Source organism: Taeniopygia guttata, chromosome 8, assembly GCF_048771995.1.
Source record: "Taeniopygia guttata chromosome 8, bTaeGut7.mat, whole genome shotgun sequence".
Taxonomy (NCBI): Eukaryota; Metazoa; Chordata; class Aves; order Passeriformes; family Estrildidae; genus Taeniopygia; species Taeniopygia guttata.
Window position 1 is genome coordinate 29599432 of NC_133033.1, and position 25731 is coordinate 29625162.

The 25731-nt window shown below is 51.4% G+C and overlaps 1 protein-coding gene across 1 annotated transcript in view; it reads left to right on the forward strand.

Moving 5' to 3' along the window:
* Positions 1-20995, forward strand: part of LMX1A (LIM homeobox transcription factor 1 alpha) — a 45754-nt gene extending 24759 nt beyond the window's left edge. Inside the window, exons 5-10 of the mRNA XM_072932959.1 lie at positions 11656-11888; positions 16537-16706; positions 16851-16928; positions 17030-17099; positions 17231-17401; positions 18008-20995. Coding sequence (XP_072789060.1) covers positions 11656-11888; positions 16537-16706; positions 16851-16928; positions 17030-17099; positions 17231-17401; positions 18008-18168 — 883 coding nt within the window. The 3' untranslated portion in view covers positions 18169-20995. The remainder of the gene's footprint in view (positions 1-11655; positions 11889-16536; positions 16707-16850; positions 16929-17029; positions 17100-17230; positions 17402-18007) is intronic.
* Positions 20996-25731: the final 4736 nt, after the last annotated feature.

A 25731-nucleotide genomic window follows, 5' to 3' on the forward strand; every position in this document is an offset into this window, starting at 1 on the left:
GTGGCACAGCTCCTGCTGGAGTGACACCAGGGCTGGCATGGCCATCCCAGCCAGACCCTGTCCCTGTGGCAGCTGGCAGAGGATGGGAGTCACCAAAGGCTGGTGGCTCTGCATGTGAGGGTGAAGGATCCCCACCGTGGCTGTGCAATGCAGTCATCTCATTTGTTCTCTTCACATTTGTTTAGGCTTCATCAGAGCAAAACCCAGCAAGTTTTTAATGCTGTTTTATCCACCAAGGTGTCTTTCCTTTCTCCCTGTGGCAGCTGTAGATTTTCACAAAACCTTTGGAGGAAGTCTCAGATAAAACCCAGAGCAGTGAAATCAGTGGGATGAAGTGTCACAAGGTGCTTGGGTTGGATGTGCCTGGTGCTTTTGGTGGGGCAGTTCAGGAAACCCCAGCACTGCACAGACAAACCCTAAAGATGTTTTGAAGGAAGACCTTTATTTTTAATTTTTTCATTTAAGGGATGCGATTTGGCAAGAACCTGTCAGTTGGTCAGGTCTAACCTCCTACCTGGACACATTTCTGGCTGCTGGAAATTTCTGGGGGTGGAATTTGTGGCATTGCCACTCTGGCAATGGGCTCCCATCCCACTGGCACATCCACTTGCTGGGAGAGCCTTCTCCCAAATGAAGGCGTTGGGATATCTCCTGCGAGGGGTTCGGCGCTAATTGGTACAACCAATATTTGTTTTGCAAATGCAATTGGAGGGAAAGAGGGATTGAGAGCGCCAGAAATTCAATTGACCTGTAAGAACAGATACAGTGTAAAGGGAATCCTTCCCCTGCCAAGCAAATATTTAGAAAGGAGATGCAATAAAATGAATAAGCAACAAAGTAATATCCTGCCTCCACGGCCGACGGAGGCTGCTGGGAAGGGCTGCTGCCCCTGATGCTGAGATAACCCTGAGCAGACGAGTGGCAGGAACCTGTTTCCTAGAGAAAGCATGTTTGCTTTTGCCATCTCATTCATCAAAAGCTCATCCTGCTGCCTTGACAGCACTGGGACCTGTCTCAGGTAGCCTGGCAAGCTGGGCACTGTCCCTGTACCCCTGTACCGTGGCATAAACCCAGTGGTGGCACAGGGGACGGGTGTCCCTGCACCCTTGTCTCCTCTTGTAGGGGTTTCTCTGCTCTTTGCTGCCACGTCCCTGCTCAGCCTTTTTGGGTGATGAGAACACACTGGGAGGGATGTGGGTGCTGTGGGATGTGAGGGTTGTGTGGGAAAGAGCATCAATAGTTCCTGCCTGGAAGGACATTCCGGTGCCTCAGCACTCCTTGGTGTGAAAATACAAATGGTTAAGGGGCAGAAAAAAAAAGAAAATATATGGGTTTTTTAGATCAAAAAGCTCCAGAAAAACGTTGTGGTGAGATGGCATGCAGCCAGGGCTTTGGCTGGATGGAGCAAAGCACCCGAGTCCCTCTTTGCCAGATGGCTCAGCTTCCCTGGGCACAGCCCTGCAGTGTGACTTGAACTTAGGCTCATGGCTGAATTTAAAAATCTCTGTGTAAAGCTAAGATTTTTCAGAAAAAATACCTCATGTACACATATATGTGTACATATATATATATATATGCACATATGTATGTATAAAAATAAAACAAATAGAGCAAATATAAAATAGAGTAAGTAGAACAAAGGAAAATCATTTTAAGGGGGAGGTCTTAACCAGCTCTAGTGCTGGGAATCTTTAGGCCACTTTGGAGCCTTTTGAGCATCTTACCCCAGTGATTGATATTGACCCTTCTGATGTGTCAGGATCTGAGATATCTTGTCATTTACTGGCATCAGTTAGAGCTTTTCTGGAGGCTACTGGAATCACCATGAAATGTGTTCACTACACAGAAATCCAAAAGAGGTTTGGATTTGCATCGGTGGATTAATGAATTTTCAAGAGAACATTGGCTAAAAATGTGAACTTCCTCAGGCTGAAAAGGAAAAAGCTCTAGAGAAGCTCAAGCAAATTTTGAACTCTTAATAGTAAAATTTTCCTGAGGTTTTATCTGTCTTATTGTAAGACTGAGCCCCTCTAGGATGCTCTGTACCTCCCAGAAGCTGATGCTCAGGCCCATGGAGGGCAGAGCTCTGGTTTTCCACACGTGAGGTGTCGTTCACAGGGATCACAGAGGATGAGCTGCTGGACTGGCTCTGCCTCTGCATCCGCAGACCACTGGTGGCATGAAATGCCCCCCATGTACCATCACCTGTGATCTCATCCCTGCCTCAAGTGCCACCAGGCTGCAAAGCACACCCCAAACATTTGTTTCATCCAAAACCCCATCCTGAGAGCACACACTAGGAGAGAGCAGCAACATGCGCTCAGCGAGGAGCGAGGAGGGGGTGGAGGGGGGGTGTGGGAGAGAAAGATGGCTTAAATTTAATGTATTTTCAGATGACTATTTCCATTCATTCCAGAGCATATTCCTCTGGCATTTCCAGCATGCTTGTTTAGCCGAGTAGCTAACAAACTTCATGGAAACACATGTTATAGTGCTCTCTAGTGCACGGAGCTATGTATGAAGGATGATTCTTCTGAGATATCTCCATGCGAGCTCAGCTTTTGCTCCGGAGCAGCTTGTTAGCCACAGCAGCTGCTTCCCATTGTGGAGATGCTGCTGAGGGGAAAAAAAAAAAAAAAAAAACAAAACCCTAAAAAAAACCAAACCTTCAACCCCATCCCAACAACTTGACGACACGCGCAGATGATATTTATGCAAAACCCTACGCGAGGGTGAGGGAAATAAAAGATAAGGCAAGAAATAAGCGGGGCGGGAGAGCGCTATCTCCCTGCCGGTGCGCTCCCGTCCATCTCTGTTTGCCGAGCTGCTCCGAAGCAGCTGCTCCCTGTGTCCAAGTGAGTTTATTCTGTTTAGCTTTTATACAGCCCAGCGATTTTTATGGCCAGCGGAGCGCCGGGAAGCTCCACAGGATATTGGCCGCCTCCTAATGAGAATTTGCCGCGTCGGCACGTCGGCGCAAACACCCCTGGTGAATGTTAAACGCCTGGGAAACATCAGCTCCATCCCTGGATGCTCCCAGAGTCCTTGGGGGGAACGTGGGGTTTCTGTTTAATAAAGGGAGAGGCAAGCCTTGATTGTAGCCTAGGAGACTGGAGAGCAGTCGAGGCTCCCGGCTGCACCCCGTGCACCCGCGCTGGCCTCAGTGGGGATGCTCCAGGAAAGCTGCACAGGGCCAGGGGAGCCCTGGGCACTCAGGGATTTGGGGGGTCCTAAAGGTGAGGTTGGACTTTTGGGTCCAGGCAGGTGTCGAACTCGGTCCCCTGGATGCGCCTGATCCCTTTTTGAACCTGTTGGTGCAAGGTGGAGGTGAATTTTTAGTGTCACAAGGGAGCTGGGGCTGGAGAGGACTGGAAATCTTCTCAGTCCTTCTGCTTGGAGCAGGGCTCACTTGCGTGTGGATCAGGTTGTTCAGGGCTGGAACCAGTAAAGAATTGGCTGTGCCCAAGGAATGAGATTTCTGTTTGATCTGAATGCTCTATCTTTCCTTTATTGTTTGGTTTGTTTTTTTTTTTCTTTTGTAACTCTCTGTTTGACAATCTGAATGGAAAATAGGTTTAATTTTGGCCCGTGCCTATATTAATTTTCCATCACAGGAGGTTTAAAAAAAATCAGAAACAAATATAATGACTTGCAAGAGGAGTACATTAATCTGGAGCAGAATGAAAATAACTCCTTCCCCCACGGTGGTACAGCACGTCAAAAAACCAGCGTGTGTGTAAAATCCCCAAGGGGGTAGGAAAGCCAGCCTGCAGGAGGTTTCAGCCAGGATAGCTTTTTCTTGGAAAACAAACAAACAAAAAAGAATAGTTTTCAAGATCTTCACATTTTTATCCCCAAAATGAATGACATGAACAGTGTTTCCTTCTCTCCTGGTTATTCCTGCCCCGCTCACAAAGCCAGCCAAATCGGGGTGGTGGCGGCAGCAATGGCACATCCTCTTGCTCCTGGTGACTTTGCTTTTCCATCATTTGCCTCTCCATTAATCTCAGTACAAACAAAGGCTCTGAAGAGACAAGCTGAAAAGCTCCTGGGGGTACGTTTAAATCAGTCCTTTCTAATAATGTCTGTCGACCTCTCTGTGGAAGCACTGCTCCCCAAGGAAAGGACACGGAGCTGCGGCAGCGTGCTGAAATATGGTGGGGTGTAATTAATTCTGACCTCTGGCTCCCGCTCACTCACTCTCAATATTAAATTTGACTAGTGATATTGTGGTTTTTCAATTATCCTTGTTTTCTTGGGGGCATAGGGGGGCATGAGGGGGGTCGCTGTTCAAAATTCAGCTTGGTGGGAGATGCATCGCTTGGATGCGGGACTGCTGGGCTGAGGGCTGGATGGGATCAGTCCTTGGGTTGGCTTCACTGGGATGGCATTTGGGCCTGGATGTGGTATTCTGTGTGCCTCTCCCCCTCCTACCTGTGTCCGTCCTGCCTCTAAAACCTGGTGCTTTGTCGGTGCTGGGATGGGACCAAGTCCCTGTGTGATGCTACACGCTGTTAGTGAGGGTGGGGGACACAAAAAGGATGGGTCTTTAGAAAAATGGGGAGGAAAATCAGCATTTTGGTCTTGGCCTTCTGGCCTTGCCCAGGAGACCACTTTCTGGGCACTCCTGCCATCAAGCAGAGGATTTTTATCAGGCTCCTGGAGGGGGGACACAGCCATCAGCTGCTGTAGGACCTTGTTGGTGAAAGTCTTATTAGTGTGTCCTTGATCAGAAATGGAGCAACACAGAACAGCCTTGGAAGATGTGCACTTGCTCCGCCTTTTACTTGGACACAGGGAAGGCTTGAGGGCTGCTGGTGTGTTTTGGCAGCGGCTGCTCACTGGGAAGGCTTCGTTTGTCTGTTTACTTAACCCCATCATTGTAGCAGTGCCCCTGCTGTGGTCTCTGGAGGGTCTGGGAGGTGTTAAGTGACCACTTTTGGACCCCATCCAGGAGTCAGGGGCGAAGGTGCCCTTTCCTGGGAAAGCTGGGATGATTTCCATGTAGCCAAAGGAGGGTTGAACAGCCCAGCATCACCCCCCTCTCCTCTGCTGCCCCCCTTTCCTCTCTGCCACCAGCTCCCCAGCGTGTCCCTCATCACTGGTGTCCTCTGCTGTGGGACCAGGCCCTGGGGGGACATGGGACCTGCTCAGGTACTTGCATCAGAGCAGGAGCTCCTTCAGGAATGCTCCTGCAGAACACCCATGCATGGAACCCATAATTGAACCTCTTCAAAGCCTCTGGGTCCCTGGGTGGGGTTGCCCCCTCCTCCACACCCGGTAGTGGCTCGGCCTTTGAGAGCAAGCTGTGCTTATTGGCATCTTCTGCCCTGATGGGCTCTCTGAGAATGTATGGCACAGGTGTATGGCTGGATGGGGTGGAACCACTGGGTTAGGACCCTGAGAGAGCTGGGTTAGGTGAAGAAAGGCCAAAAATAGGACTCTCAGGCTTCTCCCCCCTTCCTCGCTCAGAGGAAGCACATAGCCACCAGCCAAGTGCTCAGGGCTGAATCTGCCAGAGACCAAATCTTGGCTTTTTGGGGTCCCTGTTCCCTGTTGGCAGCAGCAGCACAGCTGAACCCTGGGGAGAACTTGCACCCCAGGGCCATGGAGGCGAGCTTGCATCAGCCCCTGGGGTGAAATAAGCCCATTTTGGCTCGGTTGCCATGTCCCCTCCAAGTGTTGGAAGATGCATTCAGGCAGCAGGAATGAGAAGGACTTGAGGTGGGGGGGAGGGAGGAGAAGGGAAATTAAAGGAGGAAAAAAAAAAAAAAGAAGGAAAACACCACTTGCTGCAGAGCGAGCGAATTCTCCAATAAACCTGAATCTGCTGAGAATACATTTTACAAACATGCAGCGAAGTTGGCTGCTTTTGTTTGGGCGTTTGTTAAGCATTAACTAAAGAATGCCATGGTCCAGCCTGCTCGGTGTGAAACCTAATTCTCCCCCTTTCTGGAGCCATGGCATGGAGTGCTCAATTTTTTTCTCTCTGTAGGACTGCAGCCTTCTGGTACTCCAGCCAAAAAACACTCATATTTTAGCAAGCTTAGCCCCGGCCCCGTTGCCAGGCAGTAAAGCGAACACTTGTCCGCCTCGGGGTGTGGGGGGGAGGGAGCTGGGAGACGGGGAAGGGTCAGGAGAAAAGCCCCGGGGAAAACATCCCTTCTCTCTCCCACCAGAGAGCTCCCTGGGGGCTTGGGGTGCGCAGGGAGGGAAGTGAGGGCGACTGCAGGCGTTTTCTTCCATCAGCTTGGGAGCCTGGCGTGGCTTTGGAGGTGATCGCTGGTGTGGAGTTGCCCTCTGGATTGTGCTTCCCATCCCCAGGATGTGCCATCCTGCTCTGAGATGGACTCAGCTCTTTCCCAGTCACTCCCGAGGTGTCAGCACCCTTCCTGCCAAGGCCAAGGATCCAGGGGGTGCCCCATGGCTGCAGCTGGGGGATACCCTCACTGTCAGCATCCCCCTTCCTGCTTGGCTACGGTCTGTGTCCCCTGCCTCCTCCTTTGGCTCCGTGAGGGCCGGGGCAGGGACAGGGTGACGTGAGCCCAGAAACAGCAGGGCATTCCAAAGCCACGGGTGCAGGGTTGACAGCAAGTGGCATTTCTCCACTGCCAGCCTCTCAGGGACCTGGTGCTCATGTCCCCCCTTCCAGCGAGTGGCAGTGGGTGAGAAGATGACCAAGACAACTCAAATCTGGTGTCCTCACTCCTTGTGGCTCATTGCTGGCCCTCACCGCCAGCCTCCTCCCGCACCCCTTGTGGGCTGTGCGTGGCCCTTGGCTCTTCCCCACGCCTTGGTGGGATTCATCACCTGGAGATGGCTCTCAGTGGCCAGGCTGGAGCTCCCAGTGCCTCCTGACAGGTTGGCCAGGCTTCTCCTGAGCCGTGATCACAACGTGGGGTGAGCCGGGCAGGTCTCTGGTGTGTTGGAAACCCCCCATCCCTGCGGATGGTGCCAATGTGGGGTCCCTCAGGGGCTGCCCCATCACCACATCCCTGCAGGCAGGGAGGGAAGCAGAGCTGCCTCACCTTCCCTGCCGCCCCAACCCAAGGCTCGGTGCGGCGATTGAGATTTGTCCGTCACGATTTAATATCGGCGTCGGCGCCCCGGGAGGCTCCGCGGGGCTGCGTTTGTATGCGGGGCACGCAGGCAGACAGCAGCCGGGAGGCGCCCGTCAATCACGGCCCCTTTCAGCCTGTCACCTCCAGAAAGGGGCAAAGAGGCGCTGGTGGTTCTGCTGGGGATCCAGGCTGCCCGTGCTGCACCCCGGCCATCGGGAGGGGACACGGGATGCAGCGTCCCAGAGCATCCCAAGGATCCCACGTTGGCCATGGGTCGGTGTTTTGGGGTTTTGGTGATGCTACGTGGTTGGGAAACCCCAAAAGAGGGGTCTGGGATGCTTTGTTTGGAAAGAGGAATAGCATGGAGAAGTGGGGCTGCATCCTGGGGTATACGCCTAATGCCGCTGTGCGAATCCAGGGCTTCCCTCTGGCTGCCCTGGAAGGTCTGGCACCCTGTCAGGGGTCAGGAACCCCCCTGTACAAAGCCCCCAGAGACACTGTCTGTGATCTCTGTCCATGGAAAAGAGTTTTCAATCTCACAGGGTGAATTACCAGCTCTGAGTGTTTGATATAAGTAATAATTAAGTGTGGCACGGGTGCAAAAGTAAAATTTTAAGATTCTAGATTAGGGGTCCAAAGGGCACAAGATGGAGGAAATTGGGTGTGTCTTGTCCTTTTCCTCCTTCTTCATGCCCTCCATGTTTCACTGTGGTGTTGGCATTTTTCTGTTGGTTCAGGCTGGGGACACACTGTCCAACGTAGGTGACAGATATTGGCACGTTATTGTAAATCCAGCACAGGTAGTTTCTGGTATTTAATGTTTGTACCATCCCACTGAGGGCAGAGCCCCACACGCTGCCCTGCAGGACAGAGCTGCGGCAGGGCAGCAGAACATGTTAGAGATAAACAGAATAAACAACCTTGAAACCAGCACAGACGAATTATGGCTTCTTCTTTGGCAGCAGGGCTGAAAGACAGAGACTTTCTACAATCTTGGAATCATCAATAGCACAGATTCTGACATGCCACCAGAAATGTTGCGCTTTTGGAAATGCCCAAATATTTTGCTCCAAAACAGGATGAGAATGTGTTGCCAGATGAATACAACACAAATACAAGATTTCTTGAAAGCCACCATTCCCTTTCAGCTTCAAAACTACAGGTTGTCATTTCAAAAGAGACTTAAACTTCAAAATTAATAAAAAAAAGAGTGCAAATTAATCAAAACAAGAATATGAATGTTTTTAAGATCAGACAGAAAAGGCTGTGTGTGGTGATAAAAATTGCTCACACCAGTATATTTTTGTTCCAGTTCCTCCTATTGAGCATGTTGGTTTTATTTACAAATACTCACTGTCAGTGCTTCAGTGAGGTGTTTACTGAGCTGCTGGTGGCAGCCTGGTTCTCCACCAAGCATCCCAATCTCCCTGTCTGGTGCTCTGGCCAGCTTCCCATCTGGCTAAACAAACTCAGGACTGCCAGTCAGGCATGACTTAACTTTGGAACCACAGATCATGGAGGGGAGAAAAGACCCTACTGAGAAATAAAGCATCCCTAAAATGCCATAAGTGAAGCAGGAGAGCTGGGCATGGAGTTGAAGGTCCTGGAGATGGAGGAAAGCCTCTCTGGATCCAAGCTAGTGTGTCTCACTCAGGCTAAAATGTTAAATTAATTGCTAGAGTCTAGGTCTCAAGGGTATAGTCTGATCCCAAGGGAGTTGAGACACCAACGAGACCCTTTGCTCTCTCTCCATTACTACCTCTGCCAGATAGTGTTTTTTCTGCCTGTGACCTTTTAGTGCCCGAGGTCTCAGTTTATTGTTTGTTTATAAGGAGCTCTCTTTGGTTTCATACTGTGGAAGAGGTTTTATGGGGATTTCTCTGCAGCTCACATTGCCCAGGGATGGGGGAATCCTGCACTGGGCAGTGAAAGACACCTGGACTGAACGGCATCCCTCAGTGGGAGCTGCTTTGGAAATAAAGTCGTTTATTCAGCGACCTAGGAATGGCTTTAAGTGTCTGGTATCAGGCAGCCATTTACCTAAATCTCACACCTTCCTGCTGTGCAGCACACTTCAGGCTTGGAAACATCCACTGCTGGGGTGGTGCTGCTGGGCCTGGTTGGCAAAGGTTTGTGGCTGTCTAATAAGGAAACAAATTTTGGGCACATTTATTCCTGGAGATTAGTGGCAGTAATGTAATATCTTATCAATATTTTATTACCGAGAGCAGTTGGTAATCACAACAGGTAGGGCTTAAACATCATTTAAACAGGATGAGAATGTGTTGCCAGACGAATACAAATAGCCTCCACTGTGACATAAAAGAGACATAATTAAAGATGAAGCGACTGCAGAAATATTAACACAAGCCAGTGTATGTTTGAGCTGGAATAAGAAAAAAATTACCCTTCAGAAGGGATGCTTTCAAGGGAATGCACGTCCCTCACTTCCCAGGGCAGTCATAAGGATGCTGGAAATACATTTTAGGGATAGGCAGTTGTAGGTAAACTTGGGGAATTGAAGCTGAACATAGAAAAAGAAAAGCTACTAATGGCAATTATGAACTCCCTAACCTCTGCATTTTATTTGATGATTTCCCACTTTCTGTGGTGATGATTGTGTTTTATAAAAGCAAGGGGTGTTCCCCTTTCCTGTTTCTTTGGGAATGCCACATTTTGCTGAACCTGCCCAGGATTTGGCTGGCATGGGGAGAGCATTGCACCAGACCCTTGTGCTTGCCAGCACTGTTTGGGGAAAACCTGGGAGGTAGCAGGCACTTTTTCAAACAATCCCCATTTTCTGATGGCTTTCCTATGAGGATTTTGCATATATCTGCTCATCTGCTTGTCAGAACGGGGCTGATTCAGCACATTTCCTATGTGGGTTTTTTTGATGGCCAGAAAAACAACGGGGTTGAAAGCTCGGAGGTAACCTCTGCAGGATGTGTGCTGACTTTTGACTTCTCTTTCTGGGCCAAAGTCACCAAGACAGGGGAATAATATCGTCCAGTTCCCACAGATATTTCGGACAAGACTGGGTAAACAGTGAGTTTTTTTCTATGTGATGTCCAAGCCAAGAACTCAAATATCTGGGTGTGGCAAAGAGGTTCTGGTTTGATACCTTTAAACATCTCTGTTGGTCATCCCATTTACTGAAAATATCTGGCCCTAAGGTTAATTCCAGGTGCCTCCAAATCCTCTGAAGCCGTCACTGATGCTGCCGCCTCTGCTCTTCTCACCTCAGTTTCCCCCAGCTATACATCATTAATCATTCTCAGTAAGGACATTTAAACTGGGAGAAAGAAAAGCTCTGTTCCAGCCTAAAGTGTTATTGCTGTTGTTATTATTATTGGTTTTAAGTCTAGAGCCAGAGTCTTGGAACCTGGGAATGGTTTAATTAGTGATGCCTCAAATGCTGTCACATCAATGTCAAGGAACAAGCTGAGCTTTTCCTTTTCCTTTTGACATGTCAAGTCTTCAGTCTGGCACTGGCCTTAACCCCGGATTTGCTGTCTTGGAGATTTTTATGATACATTAGACATTCCTGATGTGTTTCTGATTTTTATGCTATTTTTATGATATGATGTTAATTATGAAATTCCTGGTTTTTATGATACATTAGACATTCCTGTGTGTCCATTCCTGTGCAAGTGGGGATGGGGTGACCCAGGCCAGAGGGATGGGGTGGTTTGTGGGCGAGGGAGAGTGGGGTTACTTTCTGCGGGTGCTTGTGGAGAGGCACAAATGAGCTCCCTGACCCCACTGCTGTCTCCAGCATCTCCTTGGATCTAGGCATGAGCTGGAGGGAGGTGACATGTGGAGTTGGCTTGGTAGACCCGTGTGGAACTGGTGCTGTCTTGTGATGGTGGTACCAGGGCTGTTGGGTTTGATACCTTTTCTTTTTCACCTGGAGCATTGGGGTGTCGGGGTCTTCATCACTTGGCCACATTCATGATAAGCATCTGGTGAGCCCCAAAACTGCTGAAGTTGGCCTGAAAGCAGCAATCCCCCCCCACTGGCACTGGAGGATGGTGCAGCACTGTGAGCAGGTCCCCTGTCACTGCTGTCCCCAGCCCCTCAATGCACCGAGGGGTGACACAGCACCGCTGTGCTGATCTCCCCACGATGGCCACCCCATCTCTTGTCCCAGCACACGCAGTGTTGGAAATGCAGGCAAACCTGATGGGAAGAGATGACGATGTCTGACTCAGTTTAGAAGGCTGAATGATTCCTTTATTATAACTATGCTAAAATACATTAATATAGTATATAAAGGAAGATATTAAAACTATATGCTACTTTCTCTAACTCAATATTTAACTTTAACGCAACTCATGACTCTCGCATGAGAGGCTGGACACAGGTAGATTGGATTGGCCATCAGGCTCAAACAATCCTCACCAAAATCTAATTAAGCACTCACTCTAAGTAAACAATTCTCTAAACACATTCCACATGAAAAAACCAAAAAGCAAAAATAAAAATTGTTTTCTCTTTCATTTCTCTCTGCGTACCTCTATAAAAAATCCCGTAAGAAAGCGAAGCGCGCTGGCACGCGCGGGGTTGACGGCGCTGTCCTTGGCTTGTCCCGCAGGCTGTTCGCGGTGAAGTGCGCGGGCTGCCTGGAGCCCATCGCGCCCAGCGAGCTGGTGATGCGCGCCCAGAAGAGCGTCTACCACCTGCACTGCTTCTGCTGCTGCGTCTGCGAGCGGCGCCTGCAGAAGGGCGACGAGTTCGTGCTGAAGGAAGGGCAGCTCCTCTGTAAGGGCGACTACGAGAAGGAGCGGGAGCTGCTGAGCTTGGTGAGCCCGGCTCTGTCGGATTCTGGTAAGGGGCCGCCCGCGCCCGGCGTCTCCCTGGCTGGTCCCGCTCCGAGGCCCCTGAGGGGTCTGGAGGTGAGGTTTGGGCTCGCTGCCCTGAACTTCTGCCCTTTGGTCTGAGGGAATAAGCTCTGGAAGATCCTCCAGCCACCTCGGTGGTGAGGGTTGAGCGGGGAGCTCAGTGGTGAGGGGCTGCAGGGCTGGAGGATGCTCTGGGGACCATCCCACCTCATAAGGCTCATTTCTGTAGGGGTTTGTGCTCCTGTCCTGTGCAGAGCACCAGCGCGCCACCCAAGGGTGTGCAGCTTCCCCAGATGTGGCCACTGACTACCTTGCACTAAACCTTTGTCCCTCCCCTGTGCCTCAGTGTCCCTGCCTGGGGCCCTGGAAAGTCTGAGAACAAGAAGTGAGGTGCTTCTGCTGTAGTCACCCCTTTTAATAGCAAGAGGAAACTGAGGCACAGAGCTGAAACATGAGCTGGCAGCAGGGAGTCTGCAAGCCTTGTGTCCCAAACAGCTTCCAAGGCAGCAGACGGCCAGAACCAGCCTGCTGACCCATCATCGGGACACTGTGGGGACACTGCAGAGCCGAGGGGGGCTGCAGGAGAGGTGGCACTGTGGCTGGAAGTGGGCAGGGGGCCAGCATCCTGCTCCAGCCAGGGTGTCACCACCGGGTTAGGTAGCCCAGAGCATCAGACCAGCACTAAAATGTGTATCTGCAGTCAGATTAAACCCGAATGTTTCCCAGGAAGACAAATTTAGTCAGAAAGCCCAGTGCTGGGGACTGGGAGGGTGGAAATGATCTGATGATCTGCTAGCTGAAATCCTCAGGATAACACCATCCCCACAGAGCCCTGCTCCTCACCAGGCTCTCAGTTCCCCTTAAAATCCCTCACTGGGGAAAAGTCTGCTTTGTGGAGGGAAAGGATTTACCTTTGAAATTCTCTGCTCTGAAAAAGACTGCCAGCAGCTGCAGGGAGGGGCAAGTGGGGCTGTCTTTTCCCTGCTGGAGCAAAGCACTGGATTTAAAAAAAGTAGAAATCAAGATTAGGAGTGTGTTGGTAAAGTGTGAAGCATGGACATGACAAAGCCTGGTGCTCTCTGTCACTGGAGTGCTGTAACTGGGAGAAGATTTGTGAAGGAATGGGGATGGTTTTCATAGTTATGGAGCAAAAATTGCCCAAAGCCTGTATTTCTCTTTATATAATATTGAGTTCCTCTGCAGCAAAAGCCTGTCTGTCTTGCAGCACTGCCTATGTAGGTTCTATGTGAGCTCTGCAACCCTGCTTGCTCAGGACAAAAAAGTCCTCCTTGCAATTGACAGTGGTGATGTTTAAAAATCAGAGTGAGTCCATGGGAGGAGGTGGCTGGGGGGAGCTGGTGAGTGATGGTCCAGCACTGGAGGAGCTGGAGAGGCAGGAGTGCAGGAGGATCCAGCCCACTGGCACTGGCTCTTCCCTTAGCCCTGGGAAAGTCCTTAACTGATTGAAGAATTACTGTTTTTTCCTCTGGGATATAAAAACCCTTTTCGGTTAAAATAGAAACTAATGAAGAGATGTCACACAGAAGAGAAAGCAAATCACCCACAATGGTTTGGGTTTGTTCCTAGTGGGGGAAAAGGGCATTTGGGGAAAGGTTGGGGAGCTTTTCCTCCCCAGCGACTCATCAGCCTGTGGTCCAGCCCCACTGCCAGCAGCTCCGGCCAAACCAAGAGCCTCAGCTTAGCAAAAACCTCCAGGGGAAAAACTTATTTTGGTGGAAACTCCAGCTGAGACCTGAGGGATGTGAAGGGCCAGTGTGGGAGTCAAAAGGGCAAAGCAGCCCATTGGCTGATCAGAAACCTAACCCAAAGCCCCTGACATGGCCGGGCAGCCTCTGACTGGGGGGTCCTGGCCCTTGCCATCTCTCCACGGTCCCCATAGCTTGTCCCCACCACCATCCCTGCCTGCTTTTGGTGGCTACCAGCTTTGTCTGGGGACAATGGCACAGCAGGGACCAGCCCAGGTACACATTCCCTGAGGATGCTCAGTGTGTGGTGGCTTCTCCTCCCCGCAGACCCAGTGCCGTGCCAGGAGATGCAGAGTGGTGTCCCCTCTCCGGCACCACTCCCCTGTGGATGCCCTTCACCAGCAGCATGTGATGAGCTCCTCCAGCCTCTTCCCTGTCCCCCCTGGCTGCTTTGAAGCCCCCCAGCCTCCCTCCCTCCTTCCCTCCCTCCCCCCAGCCGCCGCACACCAAGGGCCACTTTATGAGAAAGCGCAGATAAAAAGCGAGCCATATGTTGTCTGTAATCTCCCAAACCCTCGCTTCAATTACTGCCTCCCCCGAGCCTCCGCCGCCCAGCCTAAGTAAACAAGCCCCTCTGAAAGAGGACCCTGCTTTCCAATTAAAAACGTCCTAACGTTTCTCCTCTCCCTAAATCCTCCTGAGCGAGGAATGTCCTGGCCCCGGCGGCGGGATGCGGGCTCGGCGGGTCGGAGCGAGGGCACGGCGCACAATATCCATGGAATATCCACCGCCCCGGCCTCTTCCAGGTGACGTCAGGGGCAGCCCCAGACACTCATTAATTTCTCCCCCCTCCTCAGTGGGGAAAGGCTTGAAAGGGAGAGTTAATTAAAAGTAATACCCCGCCAAATCCGGCTTCACTTTTCCTTCTTTCCCTTTGACACTGGGAAGGATTTGGGGAGCAGGTGTTGGCAGGGGGATGGGCTTGGAGAGGCTGCTCCAGGCGGGTTTTCCCCCTTGGAGTGGGTTTTGAGCATCATGGACCTGGTGGAGCCCATGAGCCTGTGGCTGTGCCCTGCTGGGCTCTGCCCCTCCTGGACTGGAGGGGAGTGGGGTGCTGACCTTGTGCTCGGGTGCAGACAGGTTCAGGCACTAGCTGACATTCCTTCTCCCTCAGTATGTAAAAATCTCTGCATTTCCATCAAAATGAAACGCCTTCAGCATTCAGGAAAGCCAGCAGCTTGGCAGAGCAGGGACCTGGCACTGGGAAGGAGGCAGCAGCAACAGCAGGAGCCACTGCTCAGCCCCATCAGCCATCAGAGGCTCCACAGCTTGGGCCTCCCCTCACTGGGGTTCTGACACCTGCTCCAGTGTGGTATCCCTCGAGGTGGGACACGCAAGGAAACATCAGTTTGTCCTTCCTGTTGGTGTGGGAATGTCATGGGTGTTCCACGGGTAAGAAGGGAGCTGGAGCAGCAGCAAGGCTCTGGTTCCCAGGGGTCAGACCCAGCTCCCATCTGTTTGGAGACTGCCAGCATGAAGAGCTCTCCCTGCCCACTATCAGGGAGGGTCTCTGCATTGGCTGGAACCCAGGAGAGAGCCCACTGGTGTGGAGAGGAGAGGTCACTGGTGCCTGAGAGCATTCTTGCTGCTCCTCTGGGATCTTTGCCTCTCCTCGCCCTGGAGATCTGCTCCTGTCTTTCCTCATTCCCACCTGGGCTGCCATTGGATTGAAACTTTCCTGGTGTGTGTGATCCGTGATTAGCTCTTGCCATGGGGTTTGACCTGGCCCGTTTTCCCCATGAATTACCCTGAGGCAGGCTCACACTCCCTGGTACATCCCCATGTTCCGGAGCCGTGGCAGCCCTGGGATGGACTTGGGCCAAGCACAGCCTTGCAGAGCCCGCGTCTGTATCCAACCAGCTCCATTATCCATTCCCAGATGAACAGAGAAGGAGCTTTCTGGAAAAGGCTGTAAGTGATTTATAGCTAGCCAGAGGGAAGATGCTGTCAAACGTGCATCACAGCCCTTCCCACACAGGCTGAGCGAGCAAGGTCATCAGCAGGGGAGGTGCAGTAAATGAGGAGAGCTGGGAAGAGGCACTGTCCACTTTCCCGGAGCAGTTCCTGAGTGGTGGAGAGAGCAGAGAGATACACCCCAGTGCCTGGGAATGCAGTGGGGCAGCACATCACAGTGAGTAGCTGAGGGGTGAAGGATGAAAGACCCTGAGTTTCTGTTCAGGGAGATATAAAACTCCACAGAAAGAAGGAAATGACAGGCAGAAATGAACCCTTTGTATGTATGAATAAAAGTCTGTGCTCTGAAGGGAGTTGTCCTCCATGGTAGAGCAGATCAGGAGGTGTTTGTGAGGGATTCCTGGCTAACACATTGCCCTCTCTGAGCATCCCTGCTCACCCATCACCCTGACCCCACCCCAGCCTGGCCTGCCTGTGCAGGGGGACCCAATCTCTGTCTCCACCTGGGCTGGGGATCAGCCCCAGGGGCACAGCGGTCCTTGACGACTGCTGACTCCTCACCTGGATGTGAGCCGTGTGTCTCTGTCCAGATACGTCCCCAGCTGTGGCCTGGCTGGACGTTCCTGTGAAGCAGGCAGAGATCTGGCTCCAGTGGAGGGAAAATCAGCTGTCCCAGGGTTTCACACTGCAGCTGCTCAGGCTGTTGGGGAAAAGAAAAACCCAAAAGCACATCTACTTGCTGAGCAGTCACACACTTCAAGTGGCAGTAGCTCTCCCCCACTCTCTGAGTTGCCATGGGGCAGCCAGTCCCAAGCCTCAGCTTTTCACACATACTCAGAACAAGATCCCCACCAACACCAGCTTGTTTTAAATCTCTCAGATCATTTTGACCATGCTGGAGATGGCGTGTGCTGCCCGCTTTCTGTAAAGGACCTGCTCTTTTTCCATCCTTAGGCAAAAGTGATGATGAGGACAGCATCTGCAAGCTGGGCCAGGCCTCGGGGAAGGGCGCTGAGGACGGGAAGGATCACAAACGGCCCAAGAGGCCACGGACCATCCTGACCACGCAGCAGCGGAGGGCCTTCAAGGCGTCGTTTGAGGTCTCCTCCAAGCCCTGCAGGAAGGTATGGGGAGCAGGGCCCATGCCCAGCACCTGGGGATGTCCTGGGTGCTGAGCACGGCCTTGTCCTGGCTGATCTGACCCTTCCTAAACACCCCCTGAAAAGCTGAGCGGGGTGAGAGACGCCGCTGTCGCTCTTCTGTCCCAGGTGCGGGAGACGCTGGCGGCAGAGACAGGGCTGAGCGTCCGCGTGGTGCAGGTCTGGTTCCAGAACCAGCGAGCAAAGGTGGGTACCAGGGGTGCCAGCACCCATTGCTGGGGCTCCCTCCCTATGGCTTTGGCCAGGGGATGATTTCATCCTGTTTCTTTCCCTTTCCTCTCTCCCAGATGAAGAAGCTGGCCAGGAGGCAGCAGCAGCAGCAGCAGGACCAGCAGAACACACAGCGCCTGAGCTCAGGTACCCTGGAGCTGCTTTGGGTTTGGGTTTCGCCATCTCCCAGCCCTCTCCAGGCTTCGCAGCAGAGCTCAGACACCCAAAATCCAGCAGCCTGGCTGATGCCTTGATCTTATCTTAATCTTGTCTTGCAGCCCAGACAAACAGCAGCAGCGGCACGGGGCTGGAGGGGATGCTGAACCCCTACACCGCCCTGCCCCCGCCCCAGCAGCTGCTGGGCATGGAGCAGAGCGTCTATGGCTCCGACCCTTTCCGGCAAGGACTCACCCCACCCCAGATGCCCGGAGACCACATGCACCCCTACGGTAGGGCTCTGGGGATGCTCTCTTTTCCTTCAGAGAGATGCTGCGTTGTGGTGGGGTCCCCTCACCCCTAAATACCTTGTGCTACTGATGCCTTTCAGGGCTTACAAAAAAAAAAAAAAAATAGGTCAGGCAAAGTTAAAAGAATGAAAGTGGATATCTACTGAAGGGCTTTCAGGTACATTAAGGGCAGATGAAGCCTCCCCAAGGAGCTACACCCAAGATGGATGATGCTCACGAGTTTTTCAGACAATTACAAAATTGGTCCATGTACATATCAGGGTTAATCCTCCAATTACAGCTTCAGGTAATGAAGTCTTATTCCCCCAGTTTGCTCCCCGCTATTTCCCTTTTTGTGGATAAATTTCAGGGCCTGAGGCTGTAGTATGTCCTTGAGTTTCAGGCCCAGAGGGATTGTTTTGTGTGACCAAAATGTGAAGACAGCTAACACTCTGTATGGAGTTTAGAGTTATACACTAAAGCAGTACAGGATTTGAAAAACACAAAGCTAAAATCCTAAGACATGACTATGAAAGCTGGGGGTACCAGGCACTGTGGAGGTGCTGGAGCAGGCTCTGAACCCCTCCTGTCCCTTCCTTGCTTCCCAAGGTGCCGAGCCCCTCTTCCATGACCTGGACAGCGACGATACCTCACTGAGCAACCTGGGGGACTGCTTCCTCGGCACAGCAGACACAGGGCCACTCCAGGCACGAGTGGGAAACCCCATCGACCACCTATACTCCATGCAGAACTCCTACTTCACCTCCTGAGCCCAGCGTGGTCCCCCCAGGAGGGGCTGCAGAGCTCCCGGGGTTGGGGGGGAAGGGGAGCAGCTCTGCTGGGATGCTGTCACATAATGTTGTAGCTTGGGATTCCCAAGGAGTGAGTTAAGTTATGGGTTGCATAGTTTCATGTTTCTCTTAGGAGCTTAGGATTAGGGACAGGAGTGGTTTTTGCAGCTGGCTGATGGATTTTCAAATTTCAAACGGGGACACGAATTTCCCGTTTCACCAGGGGGAGGGGGATTCTCCTGTAGGAGCATCCCAGCACTGTATCCCACCTTTAGAAAGAGCAAACTGCTGATCTTCATGGGGAAAGCCTGCAGCATCAGCTGGGCTTTGAAATCTGAAAAGCTGACAATGCTCTGTGGAAACACAAAGGGAAAATATCGCTGCAGGGTTTGGGTTTTTCCCCTCTGTTTCCTCAACCAGTTTGAGTGCCCGCTGCTTAAACGTAGGGACTTTTAAGATAGATGTTCCCATGCGAATATAGAACGCTAGAAACCCCTAGCATTGTCCCTGTCCTCGAGGACGGGGGCTGTGTGTGTGGATGTGTGTGTATGGGCACGCACGCGTGTGCGTGCAGAGCCGTGTGGCTGGGAGTGTTGCGCTGCACGGCCACACCTGCCAGATTGTATCAACAAAAAAGTTTATTTCTAAGTCTATCAGAAATTTACTGTACAGCAAAAGTAACTTTATTTTCAGTGTGAACCATATTTAAGGAAATACTCAATGCACTTAAGTTATAAGAGGAAATAATTTTACTTTTTATAAACGTTATGTTTAGGTTGCAAAAGCCCAGTGGCAGGGAAGGAACATCAGCTCATTTCAGGAAACAGGTTTGGGTTTTGGGGTTGGTTATTTTCCGTGTTCTCAGGTTGCCCCACTGGTTTCGAGGTGCAATTGAAACACAGAGCAGAGCTGGGTCCAGAAACCTGCTTTTTGCCAGCAGATTGATGGGGGCAGCGTGGTGGCCAGGTCCTGTCCCCACTGCTGGACGTGTCCAGGAGATCAGTGTGGGGCGGACGTGCTGGAGCTGGTGGACATCCCAGCCCATTTGGGTTCAGCCATGCTTCTCCACATCACCTTTTCCTTCCCCAGCAGGTCCCAGGCTGCCTCCACCGGTGACCCCATCCCATATCCTCCAATCTGGGTGCTAGGCCACTGTGAGCTGCTGTCCTGGCACTGGGAAACGCTGCAGCCCAATTCCCCACCCCTCAGGGGAAGCAGAAAGGAGGGACAGCCCTGCCTTTCCCACCCCGTGCTCGGCTTCATCCCTGCCAGACCTGTGGGAACCTGGGGGAAGTTCTCCTTGGGGTCGAGCCTTCGGGTGGCCCTCACCTCATCCCCACTCTCGTTTTCATGCGTTGTGTCCTTTTGTGCTGCTGTTCACAAACGATGTAAGCGACAACCCGAAAAGACGTGCAAGTGACTGTGAGGCTCAAAACACTGGCTCGTCGCCGCCGTCCGGTCTGACACTGAATGAATGTAGCAGGGTCTGGAGATGGCTGACCCGGCGGGAAATGCTGACAGCACTGTCAGAAATCACGCACCGAGGTGAAATTAAAAAGACAAAAAAAAAAATTCTCTGTTAAAGAAAAAAAAAACAACAAACTAAAACAGCCTGGTGTTTTCTTGCATGGTTGTGTTCTCTTGACTGGGAGAGGGAAGGGTTTGAGGCGTCTCCAAAAGAAGCAAGGTCTTGGGTAGGGTGTAGTGAGAAGTTTTGGGTTTTTGATATCAAAGATTCACAGAATCTTAGACCCCATCACAGCATGGGTTGGAAGGGACTTTAAAGACCATCCAGTTCCAACCCTCTGCCATGGGTAGGGACACCTTACACCATCCCAGGTTGCTCCAAGCCCCATCCAAGCTGGCCTTGAACACTTCCAGAAGTGGCATACGCAAGCTTCTCTGGGCAACCTGTGCCAGTGCCTCATCAAATTTTGTGGTCTGGGACTAAACTGGCCCTTGGAGTGTCCTGAGTGGCCAACAGACAGAGATTGCTGGGTGTGGAAGGTGAGACAGCTGTCTCTGGCTCCCACCCAAGGTGGCAGAGAGGGGCTTGCTGGGGGTCTTCACCAACGCCTCATCTGGAGTGGCAGTTCGTGAACCCCAGCCCTCCACGTTAGGACCACGAGCAACTCCATGTTAGGACTGCCTTAAAGGTATGGGTGGGTGTTTCCCAAAGGGAATTGCTCTTATCACAGTTCCCAGACACAGGGAGGTTCCACAAATATGCCAGCAAATGGGGATCCCCAGCTCATTTTCTGAGTTGTTCAAAACAAGGTGTGCTCCTTCCTGCCCGTCATCAGTTCCTGCTCCGCAGCTCCTGTGCTAGGAAATGTTTTCTAAGTCCAACTTGCAAAATAAAAAATTCTAAAATGGCATGACTGTAAGAAGAAAACTTGCCATTTTTATTTCCCAAGTTGTGAAATAAAGAGCCCAAGAACAGCCTGGGTGTCTGGGTTGGTTTGGGGTTTTGCTCTGTCTCAAGACAGCAGCAGGGAAAAGGGCTGGACTTGTCTTGTGGCGGACAGGTTGGAGAAATTATGGCTTGAGGTTTCTCTAACACCAGGCTTGGTGGTCTTGGAGAAATACTTGGTTGGTACTATGTGGAGAAGAGGGCAGATCTGGATTATGGGGGGTGTGGAGGAGCTGCTGTGGCCCATGAAACCAGCATGATTTGTAGGATCAGCTCTAGGCAATGGCTGGGTTAACATCACCCAGGCTTGCAATGTAAAAATACATTTCCCTTAATGGCTATTAAAACTGCCTCCAAAATTCCTCTCACTTGGATACTTCCTAAAATGTCATGTTTAAATTTGTGGGGGTTTATTAATGTTTTAAAGATAAAACGTTTGTCTTCCTCACCTACAGCTATTTCCTGTTTGAAAAATGCTCAAGGTGCATCAGTCTGGTTTTTCATCAGCCCAGCTGCCAATTTACACTTGCTAAATTGCTTCCCCCAAATAAAAAAAAAACCCAAAAACAAACACATCGTACAGACTGGTTGCCCACTTTTAAAATCTTGCAAAAATGTAATTACACCCTATGATAACAGTCTCTTGATACAAATGTTGGTATATCTATAAAATTGTTATATAGAGCATGTAATTTTGGGAAAGGATCGGAATTATGAATGAGGGCAGATTTTTGTCAAGTAAAATCAGGAGAATTCATGGTTTTAAACCCATTCTTCTGCCAGTTGGCCCAGTGCTCGACGCAGGCCGAACATGAGCCCAGTTTGCAATCTTGCCACGGAGTAGCAGATGTGGGTCCTCCTGTCATCTGGATTTCATATCCTCCTGCTCCTTATTTCGGGGTGTGGATGGATCCTGCCAAAGCAAAACTGGCTGGGCCTTATCTTCTGCAGGTGCTGGAGTCGCTGCATGGCAGGTGACAGGCTGGGTGGGTTGTCAGGTGTCCCTTGGTTTGTCCCCCTGGGATGTCCTTTTGTGGGGCTGCTTTTCCATCCTGTGCTCCATGTCTGAGCCCACTCTCAGCTGGGGAGTGGCTCCCTAGGACAGATGATACCTTCTTGTCAAAGGCAGGAAGAAAAGAGCAAGGTCTGACGTGAAAACAGGTTCTACCTTGCTCTCCAAGGCAAGGGCAATGCCAGAACGGGTTGGGAGCTGACCTTTGTGTCTCTAGTGTCTCCAAACAAAGCTGCTTCTGTTCAGGCACTGCTCGGTGGCCAAGGAGAGATCAAGTCAGAGATTACTTGTCAGTTGAGGACACTGATTAGATGATACTGATAGGCAGCCAGCTCTGAGTGATATTATGTTCATTAACTTGCTCTTTGTGAATGGACAGCAGATGCAGCCTGGAATGAAAATCAAAATGGCATTGGCCAATGCTGGCTGGGTTTGCAGGTGGGTATTTGAGTCTTGGTGGTGTTTTTAGATGTTTGTTGGAGACTTGTAGTGCACAGACATAGGAACTGGAGCAAGCAACCTTCCTGGAAGGATGTGACCTTGCTGTCTAGGAAAACCAGCTCCAGTGAAAGGCTGGAGCCTTGCCTTGCTCTGAGTGGCCTGGCTCAGCACGTAACTGCAGTCAGCAGAGCTATGCTGTCTCCTGCAAGCTGGGTGAGGGCAGGAGGAGCCCCCAAACCCAGCAAAGATCCTGGTGCAGTGGGGACACACCAGGTGGGAAGTCCAGGTCACGGTCACCTCCGCAGCCTCTTGCTGTCCTGGGCATTTGAGGGCTGCTTTCTGCTGTGATGCGGCCATGCCCCAGGAGAGAAGAACCTGCAGGAGAGTTTTTCATGTGCCCACACCCATGGGTCATCTCTTTGCACGTAGGAGGTGGAGAGGGCCCAAATCCCAAGGAGCCCATAGGCAGGGTCCTTTCCTGGCTTTCTGGAACTGGACATGAGAGGTGACAAAATCCAAAATCTTGGGGTTTTTTTTGTTTTTTGTTTTGTTGGTTTTTTGGTATTTTTTGTTTGTTTGTTTGGTTGGTTGGTTGGTTTTTTTGTTTGTTTGTTTGGTTGGTTGGTTTTTTTGTTTGTTTGGGGTTTTTTTGGGGTTTTTTTTTGGGTTTTTTTTGTTTTTTTTTTTGTTGTTTTTGTGGGAAAATGACGAAGCTTTGGTTGTTCCTGTCACCTTTCCAGAGTGAAATAGTTAGCCAGATGTTTGGTACCTACACTGACACTCTTTTGGGTGGTAGATGTCACCCATCATTAGGAAACACTTGTCTTATGACACATGATAGGGCTCAAACCACTGAGGACCAGAGCCTTGGCTTTATGGTAGGTCTCTGAGCAAGATCCCAGGTAACACCAGCTGTCCAAAGCTGTTACTTGCATTTACTACGTCTTTTCTTCCACTGCAGGTCATCTGCATGGAAAATTTATTTGAAAAAAGAGCAAAAAACCTCTTTATAAGATGGCAAAGACTTGTGATGGAAAGGCAAGAAAAGGGTTAGAAGCTCCTCAGGTGTAAAAAGGTGAATAACAGCTTCTTATCTTGTTGGAGATCAGACCAAATTCTTGTCTCCATTCCTCTAAGTGGCAACTGTGTTGGCCATGAAAAGGTTATCTTGTTAGCTGTAGACCTCCTAGACACCGCTGTGGAGGCTGACATGTGCCTGCCTGATTGACAGGTCTAAGTTCACAGGCTGAGGACGAGCGTATCCAACTGCAAACCATGTCAAAACAGTCCGAGTGATCAAATAGCGACAGCACTTTGGGTGAGGAGCAGCAGATTCCCACCGCCCCGGGCCCTCGGAGCTGCCGCTTCAGAGGGGAGATCAGATTTCTCCTGCGATGACCCCGGGAACAGGGGGCTCATTCAGAGGGATGCCTGCTGGGTTGGATCACGGTCTCAGGGCAGGGTGGATCTGTGGCAGGAGGTGAATCCCTGTGGCAAAGGGATGGGGAGATGGTGGTGAACACCAGAAGGCTCTGCCCTGCGGCACTGTCGATTTGGTGGCTTTGAGTGGGGTGAGAGCCCAGACCAATTGCTCCTACCCAATCTTATTTAGGATTCTCAGAGAGACCAGACAAGGCTGGTGCTCGGGAGAGCTCAGCTTTGGCATCTCGGCTCAGGGCTCTGAAGCTGGCTGGCCCCCAGCAGCTCTGGCTCTCTCACCTCTGCCCCTTGCAGCACAGATGTGACATTCCCCCCTCACACAGCCCCCTGAATTATCAGGCTAGCCCAGAGATCTGAGGCTTTGAGGGGAGGAATATCAGGAGATGGCAAAGATTCCTAAAAGAGGTTCTTATCCTGATATAGGTTGGTTCAGCTCTCTTTATTCTGTGATGTCTATGTGGAGAGCGGGGCAAAAGAGGATGAACAGGAAATGTCAGGGGTCTATATAGACTTTGGACAAGGTGGGCTTTTCTGGCTCTCCACCAACCCTGTCAGGGCAGGAAGGAGGGTCCAGGGTGTCTGATCAGAGTCACAGGGTCCCGGGGAAGGGGGCACAGAGTGCCCATGAGCTCACTGGAACACAGATGCAATAGTATCTGCTTGGGAGAGGAGGGGCTGTGCAGGGAGGTATCCACCAAGCCTTAGGCTTTTTCTGCACATTCCCAAGAGCATCTGCGAGGAAACAAGTCTGTGCTCAACACGAGCTCAGAATAATATGCAAGCACGGAGAGCCCCGAGGCTGTGCATGAGAGAGCGAGGAGGAGAGGGGAAACAGTGAGCAGCTCTGCTGAAGGAGGCAGGGACTGCCTGGAAAATGCAGCATGAGATCATGGAACTGGAGATGCAGCGTAACACCTGTGCCTTGGGTGGCTGCTTGTGTTGTCCTGACAACCTCACACTGGTGTCCCAGGCTTGGAGGGTTTGGCTCTGCAGCCGAGTGCGTGGAGGTATTTGGGAAGTAACCAGAGAGCCCCTGAGGAGGCTGGGGAGAGGAGGCTGGTGAAACTCTTCCAAAAGGATTAGCCGGAGCCTGCCAGAAGCTATAACTGACTGTTGGCTGCTCTGTCTCCTCCTGGAGTAGGCGGAGGGGTGAGAAAGGAGCGGTGACATCCCAGCAGAAGACCTGGGGGCTGGGGCACATGAAGCCTAATCCCAGGGGCCAAACCTGCTTTTTCAACAAAGGCTGGGGTGTCAGAGCTGGAGACAGGATGGGAAGCTCAGGCAGGACATGGCGGCAGAGATAAAAAAGGGGATGTTAGCTGGGAGCAGGGAGGTTGGGGAAGAGGAGGTGGTCACTTCCCTGGAGGACAAAAGGAGCAGTCCCACCATGGCTGACAAGGAGGCCTAAGCAGAGGCATTGTGAACCACCTGAAAGCCTGTTTGGATCCTCAGATTTAAGCTGTGAGAAATGGGGTCAATTCTCAGCACCAGCTAGCCGAGCCTGGTCAGTCATCTGCAAACAGTGGCAAGGAAGGAGAGCAGTGTGACTGGTGTTTGACCAGTGGCTTTCCCAGGTCAGGATGGGCTACCTGGGAGTGTGAGATCAGAAACGGGCAATGAAACCAGAGAAAAACATCTTGGGCACAGAGCTAGAGCCATGAAGAAGCCTGAGGGGAGGTGCCATCCTCAAAAGCACTGCAGTGTGCTGGGCAGCAGTGGTGAGACCTGTGCCCCAGAAATTGTTGTACGAGCCACTGCTCTGCCTCTTTCCTGGGCTTTACGGTTCCCATCAATTAGAGCATAATCACTTCCTTCAGGAGGCTTTTAATTATGAGCAAGCTTATTCAAAATGATGAAATTGCCTCCTAATTGATTATTCCTGCAGTTTAACAGCTGTTTCCTCGACTTGCTTACTTTTTCCTTGCCCTGAAACAAAAATCTGCTGTTGGTATGACCAGCTCACCTCCAGCCAGGAGCTCGTGAGGAGCTCCCAAATGTTTGTGGCAGTGCTGAAGGGATTGACAGAAGCACCTGGTGGAGAGTTGTGTCAGCCAGGGCCGGAGCTTCCCCGTGAAATATGAATAAGCAAAGGAGATGCTGCATTTTCAGTCCTCCCCACCGTGGCCTCAGAGCTGTGGCGTGCTGGGGGAGGAGGAGGAGTCTTGTTTCATCCCAAAACCCTGGGCCACCCGAGCTTAGGTGCTGCCTGACCGCGTGCACCCGGCCAGCCCCTCCC